General features: G+C 55.9%; 1 protein-coding gene across 5 annotated transcripts in view; it reads right to left on the reverse strand.

Moving 5' to 3' along the window:
• The window catches only part of SH3PXD2A (SH3 and PX domains 2A), a 233,736-nt gene that overhangs the window by 95,623 nt on the left and 118,905 nt on the right, over positions 1 to 19,208 (reverse strand). For all 5 annotated transcript variants that reach the window (XM_082722448.1, XM_082722446.1, XM_082722447.1 and 2 more), the window contains one exon: positions 13,628 to 13,719. In XM_082722448.1, the coding sequence (XP_082578574.1) occupies positions 13,628 to 13,719 (92 nt within the window). The remainder of the gene's footprint in view (positions 1 to 13,627; positions 13,720 to 19,208) is intronic.

Genomic DNA, 19,208 nt, shown 5'->3' on the forward strand with positions numbered 1-19,208 from the left:
GCCGCCAGCAGGCGCACAGCGAGGTCTGTAGCCGGAGGAGAGCCCGACCTCATTCAAGGGCAGGACTGACAGTCTCCAGAGGGCCTGTTTTTCTCAGCAGAGTTGCCATGAATTCTGGAAACAGTGACGATGGCTTTAGGCTGTCCCAGGCTCTGCCTCCCTCTGACTTTCTCTCCTTCCCGTCCTCACCTCCTAATGCCACTTCTGACACCCCCAGAACCTGGCCTGGCCTGGCACCCTCTTCTCCTTCGTAGCTCAGACGTCACTACGATATCTTTGCTATCTCCTCCCCTCCACAGCAGGCCCCAGGAAGCAGGCCCAGTCTCCCCGGGCCTCACCCAGGGGGAGGCACAGTCTGCTGAATGAAGGCACCGATGTCCAGACTATAGGCAGCCTGGCTCAGGACTGCAGGGGGTTTCGGGGCGGGGGGGGGGGTGGCTGGCCAGATCAGTGGCAGGATCCTGAGCTGGCCTCCAGGCCAGCCCCCAGAGTCCCCTATGGGATGAGGCCCAGAGCCCCGCAGGACATCTGGTTGGTCATGCACTACTTTTGGCTGCCTTCCCTCCCCTGCCTAACTACCCCCCTCGCCCCCACCCCACTGATCTCCCGGTGTCACCTCCCAAATAAACTGTCTGGATTCTAATCCTTCCCAGACCCGCTTCTGCGGTATTCTAAACCAAGACACCTGTCTATCCTTGTCTCTGGCATGAAGTATCCCACCCCCCCAACTTGCCCACCAAGATCCTCATAGCCTGCCTGACCTAGCACATGGCCAACATATAGTGGGGGCTTTCTCCAGACATGCCAACATGAGGGTAACCCACATCCTCTGTCCTCTGGCTCTCAAGGTGGCTGCCGGCGGCATCATGGGTCTCCCAGAGGCTCTGACCAGTAAGACAGCCTCACGGGTGCTCTCTCTTGCACAGGATGGAGACCAGAACATGCCCTGTCATTAACCTTAAATTCTCTGACTTGGCAAGCATAGCCTTCTCTAATCAGGAGCTGGCTTCTGCGTAATTAGATCAGACCTGACCACAGCTCAGCAACCACTTCCCCAGCCATCAGAGCTGCTGACTCCTCCTCCCAGCGTATTAGGTAGGCTTTGATTCAAGTGTCCCTGAGGGTTCAGCTCCGTCCGGCCTCCAGGTGCCCTTCTGTGCACCAGCATGCGGAATGCTCTGGAAATCAGCTGGGAAAGTTTCGGAGGGCCAGAAGGAGCGCTGGACTCTGAGTCAGACAACGTGGTGCTAGTCCAGTTTCTCTGATGATTTGACCTTGGGCAGGGCTGGAGGATGTCTGAAGGCTGGAGCTGGGAGCAACCCACCCCTTCTACCTCTCAGTGAGATGCATATCCCAATGGCAGAGGCTGCTTTGATGGCTCCAGAAACTGCCAACTATGCGGCCGCATGCCGAGCAGTGAGCGATGGGCAGCACTGGCTAATCAGGCCTCTGGTTCCTCCCTCAGCACCAAGCAGCCTCTCAACAATGGCAACGGTAATAATAATAGGGACCCATGGATTATGAGCACATGCCGGGCAGCGTGTTAGACACGTGGAGAACTTTACCGAGGGGGCGAGCCAGGCTCTCCCACCAGACTGCTGGATTCTCGCCATCTCTGCCATGCATCAGCTTTGCAAGGCACATGACCTCCCTTTGCCTTCATGGGTTTATCTGGAAATCGGGGGAAATAACGGTGCCCACCTCATGGACAGATGCAAAAATTAAATGAGCTAAACCATACACACTGCTTTCTGCCAGACACCTGGGCTGCCTGCAGGTTGCCTGAGTAGAGAGTCGTGCACCTTATGGCTTAGCCCCTGGTCCACTGCCTGTGCCCACTGTCCCCCCCCCCCCATGCCCTGTGGGGCCCAACTGTGTGTGAACTTCCTGGGGATGGGGATGAAGTGCTAGGTGGGCACCCGAGGCCCTCCACCCGAAGCCCCCACTCAGTGGCCAGTCCATCTCAGAGCAGCGCCAAGAAGGCAAAGCCGGCCTTGCTGGTGGGCTACTGAACAATTTGTGCAAGGACCAAAGCAGCTGGAACTACCAGAAGGTCTAAAAATCAGAGCAGCACATGGTGGAGGGAAGAACCCAGTCTCCAGGAACATACATCGCTTCTTCCCAGCCAGGAGCAGAGGGAAGGGATGATAATAGGGGCTCCTTTTTAGGAAGAATTAAAAACCTCCCTCTGGGATCTTAGGGTTATGTAGAAGTTCTAAAACTTGGGCGCCTGAGTGGCGCAGTTGGTTAAGCATCTGCCTTTGGCTCAGGTCCTGATCCCAGGGTCCTGAGATCGAACCCCATATCCCTCCTTGCTCAGCGGGGAGTCTGCTCCTCCCTCTCCCTCTGCTGCTCCATCCTACTTGTATTCTCTCATACTCTGTCAAATAAATACATAAAATCTTTTAAAAAGAAGAGTTCTAGAACTGGATTGTGGTGATGGTTACACAACTCTTAGAAATTTACTAAGCATCAGCAGATTAATTGTACACTTCAAACAAGTGATTTTTGTTTGTCAATTTTATCTCAATAAGGCTGTCTGAAAATAAAATCTCCTGCCTAGCCGCAGGTAGCAAGAGCCTTGGGCTATGTGTCCCGGAGTGGGGCAAAGGGAAGGGGATTCCCATTCATTCCGGGTCCTTCAATGAGAAGTGGGCCACATGAGAGAGAAGGGGTGAGAGGGGTTCAAGGGCTTGGTTTGATGCTGGGGTCACAGCTGGGCCCGAGAAAGGCCAAAATCAGGTATCAGTCTGGGCCCCACCTGGCTTCCTTTTCAGGAAGAGAGAATGAGCCCGGTTCTGGAAGCATGTCAGAAGTCTGAGCCACAGCAGGAAGGCCCTCTTGGGAGCTCTGGAGGCTGGGGGTAGGAGTGGGAGTCTCAGGGAGGGCGCCCTGAACTGGCCCCGGGGCTCCCGAGCCTGGTATCTTCTCATGGATGTCGGCTGACAAGAAGTCTGGGTTTTCCTTTAAGAGTCCCCCCATCTGGAAAGTGCCCTCAGGTGTACTTTCAACTACCCCCTCTGTGACCGCAGCAACCATGGGGTCCTGACTCAACTATTCTGCCCTACAGTCAGATAAAGGGCCCCATCTGGCAATTTGGAGCTGGACACCCTAGTCATGGCCCCTGTGCTTCTCTCCATCACACACCCCTCTGTGGTCAGCGGGGCACATATCTGAAGTTGGAAGAGCTTGAATCCAGCCTCTGACACTTACTAGCTGAGAAGTAACTTAACCAACATAAGCCTAAGCTTCCTCATCTACAAAAAGGAAGCATAAATCTCACAGGATTATACTGATGGTTAAACAAGATCATGCTCAAGGACCCAACACAGTTATTTGACGGTATCTGCCGATGGGTATTTGTCCCGACACAGGCAATTGTAATGTCCAAGGTTTCCACAAGGTGGAGCCAGATACGCACAGATCCCAAGCACTAAAATCACCCAAAGTTAAGCGGTGCCTAAATTCCAATGTACAGGCCTTGTGAAAGGGAAGATCATATGACCTGCAGAACGCTTGTCTATTCCACATCTAACCATGTCTATAAATGTCTCCTCCTCACAGCCCTCAGCTACCACTGCAGATTCCGGTTGCTATGTGCTTGGATCATTGCAGTAGCCAGAGGGTGCTGATTAGATCACAGAATGTCAGAGCCAGGAGGGACCCTAGAGAACCCCAGATTTTGCTCCTTCACCTGATGCTGAACTATACAAAGGTTTAATGACTGTGAAAGGTCACCCACTGGACACTGGAGGCCTCAGGCCCAGCCCTAGCCAACACATTCAGTCTTCAGAAAGACACAATTTCTTCCAATTCTTTGAAACTGCCCCAGGCTCAAAGGCTCTTTCTGACCTGACTGTCCTTGTCTCCCACTCCCCTTCAGTGGGTGGTTCTGACCTCGCTCCCAGCTTGAATACCACCTCTCAAGGGAGGCTTCCCTGACCACCTCACCAGGCTTGCCCCCTGCTCTGGACAGCCCATCGCTTGTATCATCACTTGTTTGACTTCTCCTATTTCCACTGAATTGGCAGCTATTATTATAAGGCCCATTTTACAGGTGAAAAAACTGAGGTCTTGGCATTTAAATAATTCCTAGGCCACAGAGTAGGTGGGGACGGAGCCCTGGTGCTAGCCAGAGCCCTATCGTGCTCTGCTGCCTCCCACAGAGGCAAGCCAGGCCCTGCCCGTGCAGTCTGTCCCCTCAGACCACAAGCTTCCCCACAGGGAGGGCTGAGCTGTGTCCACTTCCACGGTCCTGGGCCTCACACCAAGACGATGACCAAACATGCTTGAATGAGCGAATGGCTCCTGCCTGGATGGCAACAGAGAAAGGCTTAGTTTAGGAGGCTGAAGAATTGGGTTCGAGGCTTAGCTCTGCCATGGGCTCCCTGTGGGGTGGCTAACCAGAGGACTGGTTACAATGGAGGGGTAATAACTACAAGGGAGGGGAGCTGAGACACCCTTGAATGTGACATAACTACAAAGCAGGCCTCCTGGGCTCGGGGCGGGGGGGGCTGGCGCTCATCCTGTGGCCTTGGGAGCAAGGGAAGAGACCCATGGGCACCTTGGGCACCTGTGTACCAGGACCATCCTCCTGGGGCTAAGGTTTCAGGGAAACACACACTGGGACCCCTCTACCTTTCTTATCCCTTCCTTATCCTTATCCCTTAACCTTCCCACTCCCACTGGCAAGAGCTAAACCCCGGCACCAGGCCTGGAAATGGAATAAATCTCTCTCTGTAGCCACAGCCCACACAGCCTTTGCCCTGAGCTGGGCTGCTTAGGTGGCCTCCCTGTACTTCCCACCCAGCATGACAGCCGGGGCCTCAGAAACCCTTGTTCCCCAGAGCCCATGCCCCTTTCAAGTGGGTTGGAACCAGCTTCCTGTGGGCACCTGGCTCCCACCTGCCCACCCAGGTTAAAGGGGGCCAGAGCAGGGGGTGGGCACGGTCTGCTTCATGAAACTCTGTGCTGTCCCAAGTGCGCAGCTCCCGGGGGACCCACGGTCCCTCCATCCAGCTGGCTCTCTCACCTGTCAGTATAAAGAGACTATTCGTGCAGCTGCCAATGGCAGAGAGGCTGGAGGGACAGTGCGGGCCACATCCCTGGCCAGATGGCTGGTGGCAGAGCCTGCAGGCAAGGGTCTAATCGGGACACAGCAAAGCACAGGGCGGGAGACTGGACTCTCCAGTCCAGTTCCCAGGGCATCAGTTCCCCGGGGAAGGCCAAGAAGCTAGATGCCCAGGAGTTCTCGATAGCCAGCGGGGTGCCTGGGGGCAGAGGGGGGCAGCCACCCCCCCATCAGTAACCAACCCTGGCAAGTACTTGCGGAGCTGACCACTTCCGTTCCCCCAGCCTTCCCAGAGTGACCCTGTGCATGCAGGCCTGGGCTCATGGAAGAAAGGGAAGGAGAACAGAAGTTCCTGGGAATGAGCTGCACTGGGTCAGGCACTCTCGAGGCACGTACAGGCATTAGCACCCTTGAGCTTTTCCATTACCCCCACCACATGGGTATTGTTGGCCACTTTCACAGATGCAGAGGATTTCACAGATCTGGAGAGGTGGGGAGTGATTTATTCAAGGCCAAAGCAGAGCTGGGTGTTCTGACTGTTGTCTCTGGAGTTCGTTTATTTTATTTTAAAGATTTTATTGATTTATTTGACAGAGACACAGTGAGAGAGGGAACACAAGCTGGGGGAGTGGGAGAGGGAAGAGCAGGCTTCCTGTTGAGCAGGGAGCCCAATGCGGGGCTTGATTCCAGGACCCAGGGATCATGACCTGAGCGGAAGGCAGACACCTGACGACTGAGCCACCCAGGCGTCCCTCTCTGGAGTTAATTTCACTCTGTTAAAAATTTCGACCTACTGGCAGTCTTGAGCCTTAAGTCCATCGGTCTGTGAGGTCCTGACACATACTAGATGCTCAGTGGACACGCGCTGAGGCGGGGAGCACTGCAGAGACCCTCTCTCCAGGGCTTTTGGCACAACCTTCCCTTTGCTTCCCAGGGAAGAGGAGAGAAGGGAAGCAGCTACTGTGTGCTTCACACACATCATCCCACTTAATTTTCCTCCACTCCTGGGAGGAAAGGCAGGTGTGACTCACAGAGCAGGCTCCTCCCCAAGGTCACCTGCCATCAGCAGCGGAGTCTGGATTCTAACTCAGGAGTCCAACACTGAGCAAAGCAGTCAGCCTACCTCCTGGGCGGGCCTGACCTGGAATTCAACTGGGACTAAGGACAGGTGCCCCTGGGAGAAGCCTTCCCAGATTCTCAGAGCCGTCCTGTCTGGGCCCCTGAGACAGGGCTGGCAAAGTCCCTTCTGTCCTCCCGGCCTCTGTTTTCCCTGGGGGGAGGGGGCAGGCATGGCCTCCATCCCTTCCAAGTTACAACTGGGAAGGGAGGCCAGAAGCCCCTCCAGAGGAGGCTTTTTCTTGGGTCTGCCTTCACGCCCACCCCAGCCCCGAGCCTCTGCCTGCTTCTGCTTTGCCCTGTCCTCCATTCATGGACCCCTGCTCAGCACTCTCTCCATCAGCCCACACTCCAGACCCAAACCCTGAACTCTGCGCAGGGCAGGCCTGCTGGTGGCACAGCCTCCCTTTCTCGCGGGTCTGCCTGACTGCCCCACGGCAGGTGGCAGGGATCCTCAGGCGGAGTCCCAGGCCAGAAGCTGGTGCTCTGGGCAGGCTGAGGCAAGGACAGTTCTGACCCAATCTGGCCGTGGGCCCACAACCTTGCAGCCCAGGTCCCTCCAAACACTGGGCCATTGTTCCAGTCTGAGCCAGGGGATAGGTCTGTGGCCTTGGGGCTGGACAGAAACCTGTTTAGCAGGCTCTGCTCCTCCCATGCAAGTTCAAGACCTTGACCAGGATCCTGCCAGGCTCCGTGGGAAAAAATAGGCTGAGGAAACAGGCCCGAGACTAGAGCTGAGAGGGGGCGGCAGGGGGCAGCCTGCCTCGCGGCCCCACCACATGCCCCCGGTGCTGTTGTGTAGGCGTGAGCCCTGCTGGCCACAGGCTGCAGGCTGCCAGCAGATGGATGTGTGGGATGCAAAGCATGTGACAAGAGAGAATCCAGCAGTCCAGCCTGGCCTCTGTTTTGCCCTCCTTGACAGGAGGTCCAAATGTGTGTATGCTCACCCTGCCATGGGCTTGGGTGGCAAGCAGAGGGTCAGCCATAGTCGGGAGGCACAAGAAAGATGTAATGCAGCCCCGAGGCCGTGAGGGACAGCATCTCGTGGCCATGCCCTCCCTTCCCCAGTGAGGAGGAGGATGCAAGCCCAGCTGACCTCACTGTGTGCCAGACTGCCAACCTCCTCACGACCCTTGGGCGTAGGCGCCATCGCAATTCCCACTCTACAGATAAGGAAACTGAGGCACAGAGAAGCAAGAGGCAGAGCTGGCCCGGAACCCAGACCAATGACCCCAGAGGGATCAAGAATTTCTTCACTTTGCTCCTATGACTGTGGACAGTTTTACTGACAATTTTGTTAAACGGCCTCAACTTTGGTGTAGCTCTGTCCACACTTACAAGAGCCGGGCCAAGAAACGTGGGCTCCTGTGGTGGCACAGACCCAGGAACAGACCCATGGGGTATAGTCAGTGCAGCTCCCGTGGCAGCTAGGGGGTGGCCTACAGGCGGGGCTTTCTAGAAAGTGGGACTCAGTCCTGTGGCAGGTGGGGCGGGGGGGCAGGGCACTGCTTCAGGTGGAGGGGACAGCAGGGCACGGGTTTGGAGGCTGGCAGGAGCTGGCTGCACTGTGGTGACAGGAGACTAAGAATAAGGGCAGGGTTGCTGGCCCAGGAGGCCAGAGAGACGCACAGGCAGGTGACAGGCCTTTGCTGGGGGTGGGGGGTTTCCTCATGAGGCTGGACCTCTCCCTACAGGTTTGACCCTTTCCAACAGAAATATGCATCAACCAAGGACCCTAAAGATAGGCCTCATGGAGGTCCCCTCGAGAGCCTTTGGGTTCACTCTTTCAGTTGGGTGAGAATTAAGATTTGTGAAAAGAAGCATTTGCTGGGTCACATGGTTGAGTCCTCTGAAAGTCCTGCCCAGCCAGCCTGGGCCTGCCTTAGCCCCCGCTTCGCCATCATGGACACCCCATGGGAATCAGAGCACAGGTGCCCACTGCTCAGAGGGCCTCCTGCACCTGTGGAAGCCAGACCAGCTGATCCCCAGCCCAGCAGGGGGTCGGTCCTCCAGAGGTGGGGGGTTGGCTCCAACATAGCAAAGCCCGGGAGGGCAGAAAGGGCAGGTGTAGCCCCAGGACCCTGCCAGGGGTCACCTTGGGCACTGCGGGAGTGGAAGCCGGGCTTGGGGGCTTGTTAGGGTTAACCCAGAATTTGTCTTGCACTGAATTCCCTTGAGCTCCAGGGGTGTGTCTTTCTCTGCCTCCTTCGGGGTTTGGTGACTAAGGCTATCCCTACCCAAGCCCACCACACAGCTGCCCAGAATCCCCAGAGAGGAGACTAAGAAACATCATCACTAGCTTGTCTTGTCCACCCTGCTCCCCGACCCCTCATTACTCTGGGGCCATATGCTGGGGGCTGGAGGGAGAGATGCTCAGTTCTCTCCCAAGGGGTGTGTGTGTGTGTGTGTGCATGTGTGCGTGTGCGTGTGTGTGTGGCAGGTGGGGTGGGGTGGTAGCTGACAGGACGGTGTCCCCTATTCTCAGACAGGTGGACCTGTCCAAGGCCTGCCTCCCCTGCTTCTCAGCTGTGTGACCTGGGGCAAGACATGTACCACCAGGGCCTCTGTTTCCCTATGGGCTAAATAGGGACAACAGTGCTGACTTCAGCTGGGTGGCGGGGTGGTGGGGGGGAGGCTGAGATTTAAATGAGATAATACAGAGAGTAAAGAGGAAGTAACCAATAAAGGTAACATCTTTCCTTTTTTTTCTGCTCCCCATGAAGACACTCACTCATGCACACACACATATATGTGCATATGTACACACGTGTACATACACACAAGTGCACATACACACATATGTGCATAGGTACACACATGTACATACACACGTGTGCACATTCCTATTCAACCACTGGGCTTCCCAAGAACACATCGTCTTCAAACAGAAAACAACTGTTGGGGTGCCTGAGTGGCTCAGATGGCTGGGCGTCTGCCTTCAGCTCAAGTCGCGGTCCCAGGGTCCTGGGATCAAGCCCTGCATCAGGCTCCCTGCTCGGTGGGGAGTCTGCTTCTCCCTCTTTCGCCCCACTGTTCCCTCTGCTTGTGTGCTCTCTCACTCTCTCTGTCAAATAAATAAATAAAATCTTAAAAAAGAAAACAATGGTCAAAGGGGCCAAGGCAGGTCTCCATGTACCCTGGCCAGCTGAGGACCAGAAGGGGGTGCTTTGAGGAGGGGGCTGACTTAGGAAGCCTGAGCGAAGTGATGGGTTAGGGCTGGGGTCGGTTGTATCAGCCTGAAGCCAGGCTGCCCCGGGGTTTGGATCCTGGCCCTGCTGCTTGCCAGCCGGCTGACTAGGTAAGCTATGGCGGCTGTCTGGGCCTCGATCTCCTCTGTGGAATCACGTCACGGTCTGTCTCCCGTGTAAGACTCTAATGAAGGCTGAACCATCAGTCCTTCCTCTGGCAGACGTTTTGAGCACCTGCTCTGGGCGCCGGGGACGTAGTGCAGAGAGTACGGGTACTCTGCACCACTGTTCCCCCAGAACCAACGTCCCAGGGAGAGGGACCGAGAGTCAGAGCCATGAGTGAATGGGCCACGGGGGAGTGGTGACTCATTCTCCATGAGGAAGGACGAAGCCAGGAAGGGGAGGGCAAGCACTGAGTGGATTTTAGCAGAAGGCCGGGGCCCGCCCTGCCGAGCAGCTCTGTGAGGAAAGACTGGAAGGAGGTGTGGGAATAGGCCAAGGGGCTCACTCGGAGAGAGGCCACGGGGCCCAGGCAGGGGCAAGAACCAGTGCAAAGGCCCCAGGGCAGGAACACCGCTGGCAGGTGCAGGCAGCAGCCGGCAGGCCAGCGTGGCTGGGGAGGAGTCCGGTGGGGGAGCGGCAGAGGGTGGCGTCTGAGGGCAGGGAAGGCCAGGCCAAGGGGGCCCTGCTCTGAGGGACATGGGGGGTACGGAGGACTTTGAGGAGAGGAGCGACACGATCTGACGGATCTCTCTAAATGACCCTTCCTTCCGAAATGTTGAAGATGGACCCTAGAGAGCGCGGGGAGAGGCAGGGAGGCCAGTCAGGAGGCCAGAATCCAGAGGAGGACGGGAGAGAGGGTGGCTCAGGGGAGCAGCCGGGGAGATGGTGAGAGGCGGTCAGAGTCCGGAAACGCTCTGAAGGGAGTGCTGCGTGGATGGCAGGGTGGAGGGAAGGAAGCACGGATGCCGGGGCTCGGGCCGGCCCAGCAGCAGCCTACACGTGTGCTTGTGGTGGGAGGCAGGAGAACAGGAGCTGCCTTCCCCGGGGGCCGCGCGACGACGGGGCGCCACCATGGCTGTGCTGGGTCAGGCTCACCTGAAGGGTCCGTCCTCAAGGGACATCCTTTCTGCGTGGGGCTGGGGTTGAGAGCGAGGCTAGCAGTTCAGAAAAGGGCTGGGCTCTCCCCCACAGAAGCCAGCCAGCGGCCTGGGATCCAAGCCGGGGAGCTCCGGCCTGGTCCGCCTCCCCCATCAAGGCTGGGCTGCCACAGCCTTGCCTTCCCAGCAAGACAGAAATGGGACCCAGGCCCCCGCCCCAGGCCCTGTGAACACCCGAAGGGCCCCTGCGCCTCACACTTGAAAGAGCCAGGGGGTTATCTGCAAAATTCCAATTAAATCCACAGGCTTTGATAATTTGATAAGCCGCTCTACAGTCGCCCCTGAGTCAAAATACACTGTTACTTGAGCCTGTGTTTATGTTTCAGGATGGAGGGGGAGGTGTACTGAAGCGGCTCTGAGGAGGGGGGGTGCAGGCTCTGGGCTGATGAATCGTCAGCCTGTCAGGCCTGGGTCACCGACGGGTCTGGGCTCTAACGGCAGGCACACTGTGGTCTGGAACATGCGTCCCTCTTGGCAGCTCCTGGAGGCCGAGCAGGGCCCAGGGAAGAGAAGCCCTTCAGAACTGTCTATCCACAGCTGACCCTACTTCTGGAGCCTGAGGTCTGTCTCATGATGGAGGGCTTCCTGGTCTCAGGCCATCTCTTGCCAGACCAGCTGTGAGCCAGCCCAGGTGGCTGGTAGCCCCTAAAGAAAGGGGCCAATAAGCCCCCTGACATGGTGACTTGGGGGCAAATGCTTTCCCCTGCAGCGGAGAGTGTGTACTGGGTCACATTCCTTTCTGTTCTACAAGTGTCCATGAACAAGACTGTGGAGTACTACCTACCGGCCAGTAGCCCTGACGAGGTTGTCTTCATGTACTTGTTACCTGTCAGCCCTCTGGACCACTCCACGAGTCCCATGTTATCATGTGTTAGGGATGGGAAAACAGAAACACAGAGAAGTTGAGCCAACGACCAGAGACACAGCCCAGAGTGGCAGACCTTGATCCCAGAGCCCGGCTGGGCAAAGCCATGCCCACTGCCTCACCAATACACCACTGTCTCCCTACGCCTGGTTGGCTCATTCCTGAGGACCTTCTGGACGGGAGCAGAAGGCTAACCTATTGCCATGAGTGCACAGGTGGGGAGGTGACACAGGACCAATTTACGCAGCTGATGGGCAGAGAACGGGGCAGAGGGGCACAGATCAAGGGCAGGGTCAGTGACTTCGTGGCGATGCACTGGCTGCTTCACCTGACGGCAGTACTCCTTTCTCCTCTGGGGGTCAAGTGATCACATGGGACTTCAATGACAATCGCCTGGGGAGGGACACCTCTTTTCTCCCCATGGAAGGAAGTGGAAAAGGAAGGGGAGGCTGTGAGAGACCATCACAGCCGGATGGACCCGGGTCACTGCTGGGGTCTCTGGAGCCTTCCTCTGCCCTGGGAGAGTGAGGATGGCTAAGGCAGGAGCACCGAGAGGGGAGGACGGAGAGGGACACAGAGAGGCTCAGGACCACCGTCCCCGACTCCTCCCAAACCAGGAGGGCAGGCGGGAGCTGTGGAAAGAGTATGGGCCTCTCTATGAACCTGAAAAATCTGGGTTCAAGTTCAGGCTGCTGCTGTGAGCCTGTTTCCACATCTGTAATGTGGGGATAAGAATACACAAGTCCCCCTCTCATGAGCCCGACACAGCAGGTGCAGCGAGGGACACGCTTCTCCCTCTGGCGAGAGCACGCTTTTCTGTCTCGTTTCACTGTTGACGAAGCTCTGGCCCAGCCCACATGTCCTCTGAGTTTCACAGATAATTGCTGGAGGGAGCCAGAGCAGGGACTCATCCCGGTCCCTTTGTGGCAGAGGAGGGAGATGAAGCTCAGGGAAGCCACGGAGTGACCCGCCCCGAGGCTGTGTGGCCAGTAAGCAGTAGAGTTGGGGCGTGAACTCCTCCTAGTCTCTGTGGCTTTCCACGAGTCTACCTTGTGAACCCGTCACTGATGAGTTTCTGATGGTCTGTAGTATTTGCTCGTTTCTTAAGCCCATGGCAGCCCTCAGAGAGACGGCAAGCCTCTGGGCTGGTAGGTTTTTCTCCCCCGAGGGCCCAGGCTATTTTAGGCTCTGAGTCCTCTAGTACAAGTGGAAAGAGAAGGGTCCCTCCCGGCAGGACTGCCATGTACGGATGTGCAGACCACACACTCAGTGCCGGGAATGGTGCCCTCAGAGCCACGCAACACACACCCTTGTCTTCAGGCTTTTCCTCCCCATCCCCAGATGGCCTCTGGCCTCTTCCCACCTGCCCCAGGTCATTCCTTCGAACAATTCTTTCCCTTCCCCCTGCAGTCCCTACCCCATCTGCCTCTCAGCCACCCATCCTTGTACTTTGAGATTTTAGGGGGAAAGAGATGTTGAGGGATGTGATCTCTTGCACCCCAACCTTCTCCCCAGCCAACACTCTTCCCTGTCTGCCCTCTTCTGTGCATCAGCCCCTGGTGGAAACCAGAGTTCTGTCTCCACTGAGAACCCAGTCTGGTGAGGGAACTGTTCTGAGCAAGAGAGGGTGGCCCTCACAGCGGAGCCTGGTCGTATGGGTGAGAAACCGGCAGGACCGGGTAGATCATCTTGACCACCAGACCCAGAGCATTCTTATTCCAGAGAGAAGAGACACCTGCTTGGTTCCCCATTTCTTCCCAAACGTGGAAATACCAGCCAGCACCGGACTACTAGAAATCAAAGATTTGGGTTAGAGCCTCCTGCCTGTCACACACCCAACTAGCTATGCGACTTCGGACAATCACCTAACCTCACTAAGCCTCAGTTTCCTCCTCCGTAAATACAGCTACTAATGACGGTCAACCCTGGACATCTGAGCAGAGGGACCGTTAGACTTTCTTTCACCTCATCTGCTCCTTACAATAACCTGGGAGCTAGAAAGAGTGTGCAGGGAAACCTGCCCCCAAATGCACAGACACCCTCCCTTGCCAGCCCTGGGGTCAAGGGAAAGGAGGTCAAGGCAGTAAGAGTCTGGAGAACAATGGTCCGTATACCTTTGGCCCATCTCTTCCTTTCCTTGTGTCCCCACATCCTGAGCCTCTCCAGGCTGCCCTCCACTTTCGTCCACACCTCAAGGCACAAAGAAGAGGCCTGAACTACCACTTACTCTTTTGGGGGATTGACATCCTCTGGTCGGGCCTCAAAGAACCGAAAGACTTCATCACACTGTGAAATGTGGGGAGGCAGCCGAACAAGTGCCTGTGGAAAAACAGGAAGAAAGGGCATTAGGTGTGATGAAAACCCCAAGCAGGGTCCCCTTGGGCTGCCAGTGATGGCAGAGGCTCAAGGACGGTGCCGTGGATGACACAGCCAACTGGCCAGTCACCCACCCCGGCCACCCCAACCAGACAACCCATCAACAAATCAACCAATCAGCTACCTAATGAAACAGCTCTCCATCCATCCCACCCATTAGCCAACCTGCCAATTAATCTACTAACTAACTAGTCAAGTAATAAAAATAACTCACTGGTCAACTCCAATGAATCTATCAACCATCCAGCCAACAATTCAACCAACCAACCATTCAACCAGCCAGTTCGCCAACTAAACAACCAGTCAACAAAGCAAAAAACAATGCCCATTGATCCTTATGGCCCTCAAGTCTTAGGGCCCTCAGGAGTTAGTCACTCTGTGTGAATCCTGAAAGAATTCTCTCCTGGCCACAGAGGAAGTCCAAGATCCTTAGCCCAACAACCCAAGGTCTTATTCTACCAGCCTCATCTCCCACTAGCCACCTTCTAGACATGCCAGATAGTCACTGTCTCTAAATACGGACTGCACAATTACAGGAGAAGATGGGCACCGTGTGGGGGTTAACTGTCCCGGTAGGATCATGGGCCAGCCGTGAGCTTGTCACCCAGAGAGGCCTGAGAGTCTGCTGCTGGAAAGTAGTGGGTGACTGCCAGGCATGGTCAGAGCTCCTGCTGTGCACCAGACCAGGGCATACTCCATACCTCATAGCCTGGGGCACCTGGGACCCCTGACATGCCCAACATGGAGGCAGGGGCAGCGTGAGACCAGGTGAAGCCCTGCTCCTGGCCGCTGCACTTCATGTGCAGAGAAGATCTTGGAATGATTCTTTAGTGCAGACAGGAGAGGCCACTGCCAACGCAGGGCTGAGGGCCAGGGCCAAGGGAACTCTGGGGTAGAGCCAGAAGGGAGAGGAAAACTTGGGCCTGTGGGACTTGCAAAGGACTGCCCATGAGGAGGCTCCAGGTCAGGGGTGAGCTGAACAGAAGCCTGGCAATGTGCCTGTGCCTCGCTGGGCCCCCTTCACCGGGGCTGCTTCAGGGGTCATGACCCAATCTGGCATCTCCCCTGTACCAAGCGTGCGGGGGCCTCCATGTCCGGAGTCACTGGGAACCTCCTAACGGTCCTCTTGAGGGAAGATCTCATCCTTATGTTACTGGTAAAGAGGTGAAGGCTCAGGGAGGACACGTGGCCTGCCCGCAGGCTGTGTCAAGGGTGGGAAAGAACTTGCTCGAAGGTAAGCTCCATGCAGTTGGGAGTCAGTTCTGTTGCCTGCGTGTCCCTAGATCCTGGAAGAGTGCCTGGCACAGAGCGGGCAGGCAACGAGTATTTGCTCAAACGAATGAATGAAGAAGGGTTTTGTTGTGCCAAAGCCCAATACCTAATAGTAGTAGTGGGACATGATAATGGGGCAAAAAAGAAAAAAAATGCCCATGTGGTCTTTGGTTGCAAGGAGAGAGGTCTAGTGTTAAGGAACAGGGAAGCAACTGCTCAATTCTTCTCTGAGCTGGTCAGGTAACCGTGCAGGTGTGGCACTGAGCGCCAGGCATCCCACCATGATGGTCCCTTTTGATGTCATACCTGCACCTGGGCAAGATAAGGCCCAACTGCAGCGGGTAAGACAACATCATGCAATGCACAGCTGTTCTTTCTAGAGCCCCTGGCTTTCTGAGGGTCCCTAACATCCAATCCCACGAAGGCCAGGAAACAGAAAAGAAGGGAAATGAACATTTAATGGGCAACTGTGTTCCAGGCACCATCCTGGGCCCCTTGACCCCAATCATCTGACAAACAGTGAGGGCTTTTCAGTGTGTGCGTCTGACATGGGGCCCTGCTGGGGGGTCACAGGGATGAGTCAGATGCAGCCTCTGCCCTTGCACGAGCACGTCTGATGACGTTGTCACTGGAGGTAGACATTTTGTCCTGGAGGCAGACACCCTTTGTTTATGACGGAGACACTGGGGCTATTGTGCTCATGGGAGGAACGAAACCCTGGGCTCAGAAGGGAGAATGGGTACAGACCCCCCCTCCCAAAGCATCCATGTTGTCACCTAACCTACATGGCCGGTGCTGTTTTCTCCCCCAGGAAAGGGAGAGGGAAGGGGAAAAGAAAGACCGAGGAAGGAGAAAGAAGGAGGAAGATGGGGCGGGGGGGGGGGGGGACAAAGAGAGAGAGAGACAGATGGAGAGACAGATCTACAGAAAGAGAGAGAGAGACAACAGAGGGGGACAGAGCGGGGATGAGGCCTGTGTGCAGCAAGGGCCCCTGGCAGAACCAAAGGGCTGGGCAGGGCAGGGCAGGGAAGGACGCAGGAGGGCAACCATGACCAGGGACCCAGGCTGCATGCAGACTCGCTGCCAGGGTGACCTCCCTGAAAGGGCGAGGGAAGGGAGCCAGGGCAGGTCTCCAGCCGGCCTGGAACGCTCGCGCCCTCCCCGCCCAGCACGCTGCCACCCACCCGCTGCGCAGGCCCCGGCCGGCCAAGGACTCGCGCAGCCCCAGCAGCGAACACAGGGGCTCTTCATGCCGACAGAGACCGGCATTCTGGGGGCAGAGGACGTGTGGGCCATGAGGGCCTCAGACAAAGAGGCCTTTTGGTCGAACCACCGTGGCATCTTTACTTAACAGAGAGCCCCGAAGGGAGCCGCATGGAGGGCTCATCCTAATTTCAGGCTGACGAGAGGCTCTCCGCTCGGGGCAGCTCCCATCAGCGCCACTGCCAAGCCCAGCGCTGGCCAGAATCATTTGGCAGGAGACCTTGAAGCTCAGCAGTCCGTCCCCAGGGCCTGGGCCGATGATGACTGTCAGAGCTGGGGAACCCCCCTCCCCAATCCAGCCATTCTGAGAGGGCCATACATGGGTATTTCCAAGGACACCTCCAGACCTAAAAGTCTGCCATTGGACATCCAAGATCTCTGCTGTTGGGTGGTTAAGTCTGGGCCTGAGGGCCTCAGGGCCAGCCAGACACAGGTTTGAGTCCTGGCTCTACCGTTCACGGGCTGTGTGATGCTGAATGTGCTGCTTGCCCTCTCTGAGCTCAGTACAGTGGGTTTGATATGGCACCTATTTGTTAAGAGGCTAAGTGAGATTGTGACATCTCACAAGGAAGAGCCTAGCACAGTGCCTGGCACTGAATAAACACTCTGGATGTTTTAGTTGTTGTGCTATTGTCTTTGCTGTCATTATTCTTTGGGTGAGTGCAGTGATGCAAATGAGAAAGAACACTGGGAGAGGAGTCAGGAGATCTCAATTCTAGTTCCAGTCTGGCCCTTATACACTTGCTACACGAGCCCACCTCACACCTCAGGTTGTCATTTCTTCTAGGATAGAGTAGACAAACCCTGGAATCTCACACTATCTCATGGAACACGTGTTTGAGGAGGTAAAAGGAATTCTGTGGGCACATGTGAAGTGATGCCTTATAGATCCCCACCTTGGTCTTAGAGAGCACCATGTTCATTAGTACACTAAAGGCTCTGAGAAGTCCTGCAGGGAAGAAACCTATGGAGCTTTGTTTAGGTCAGCACTTACTAATAATCATGACATGCTGGGGGATTGGCTCATTTAATCATCATATTAACATTATATACCCATCTCAAAGGGTATGACTAATTCCACTTCTACAGAAGCAAATAAAGCACAGAGAAGTTAAGTAACTTTTCAAGGCCACACAGCTAATAAGCAAGATTTTCAGTTGGGCCATCTGAGTCCAGAGCCTGTGCTCTGTCTGATCTACTGATCTGTACTGCCTCCCGCACTACCCACAGGTCTCTGATTATGGAGCAGGTCTTCCAACAATTTCTATTAATAGCCCACGGAACAGAGCTGGGACATATCCAGGCCACAGACATTCTGAAACTTCTTCCAGCTCTAACAGTCCAAGGCTCCAGCACTGCAAACAGCACCATTAGGAGTGAACTCACTGTCTGACCCATCATTCAATCCGACTGAGCCTTTTGATTCAGGATAGGTGGGAAGAGCTGGAATGAGCATGACCTCCGAGCCCTCAGCATCTAGGGAGGGGGCCACTGCCCCATGGGGCTGCTTAGGGTATGCAGGCCCCCACCCTATGTAAGCTGAGCTGACTTCAGTCCCCTTCTGACCTTGCCATTCTGTGGCCCAGGGCGATTGTGAGCTGGCTAAGAGCAGATCTGGACAAATAAGGCAAGGGAGGTAGCTGAGGGGAGAGGGTGCCTAGGGCTGGGGGAGACTGGTGAGGAAGTGCTAAAGAGCCAGCCAGGTTTGCCATCAGGCAGTCCTTCCTGTGCCCCCTTCCCCAGTCCTAAACTGCTCTGAGGTCTCTAGATCCTGGCCTGCCCCACACAGTTTTCTGAGAGCCAGCGACACGGGCCACCATTTGCACCATGTCATCCTTCAGATAAGACACAAATTCAGATAAGACAGAGGGTGGCTGTCCTCAGACCTTCTTCGAAGGGAACCCCCCCACCACCTCCACGAAGCCCACCACTCTGGGTACGTCTGTCCAAGGACAGAAAAGTTTTACATCTGGCCAAACAACCATGGGCATCCTGCTCTTTCCATGGGATCAAACATTGTCCTCTTTTTAGGAACATCATTTTGATTTCTAATCAATGGAAATCTGGGCAAAAGCTGAGTGACCAAGGGCAGGGGATGGGGGGAGGGGGCATGGCACAGGAGGCTGGAGTCCCACCAAGCTGGCCACCCACTCCCTGCCCCAGCCCCACCCCTGGGCTGCCTCTGGCCTGCCTGGACTCTTTCTCCTGGATCCCTACCTAGGAAGCTGGGCTCATGGAACTTCTGTAAATCAGTATCTCAAACACAGGAGTTCTCTTTTTGAAGGACCAGGCTGCAAATCCTTTTGAAATGGAAACAGTATCTCATTCACAGCAGCACGTGAATTCATGTCACAAGGGCTCCTAGTACATCGGGGCTTCCGGGACATGTCACCCTCCTGGGAGGTGTCCTCTGCTCGTGTGTGATCTTTGCATCTTGTTGGCAGACATTGCCTGGACACCTACATGGGGCCAGGATTCCTGCTTGTTACTGAGGACACAAAGATAAAAGGTGTGGTCCTCAAGGAGCTCCAGGTCTGGAAAAGGTGGACACACAGAAACTGTCCTCCTACAGAGGATTGGTGTCCTATCTGGAGGCATGCACAGTTTTCACAGCAGGGGTGCTCAGCTTTCCCTGGGGAACTCAGGGGGCTTCTAGAAGGGGCACCGTGGGAGCTGAATCCCTAGGAAAAGCACTAGCAGGGGCAAAGGGTGGCAGCTTGGGACTCTGGCTAGTTGGGAACGGCGGCACTTTTGATGGACTGGACTGCAGGGTGCGGAGGACAGGCAGATGCTGAGGCCTGAGCAGCACTTCGGACGAGCCCACAGAGGGCCCGGCCAAGCCCCTCATGGGTTCTTATGGGCAATGGGGCTCCTCTGAGGGTCTTCAAGGAGAAAAG

The sequence above is a fragment of the Mustela nivalis genome, assembly GCF_964662115.1.
Source record: "Mustela nivalis genome assembly, chromosome: 2".
Lineage (NCBI taxonomy): Eukaryota > Metazoa > Chordata > Mammalia > Carnivora > Mustelidae > Mustela > Mustela nivalis.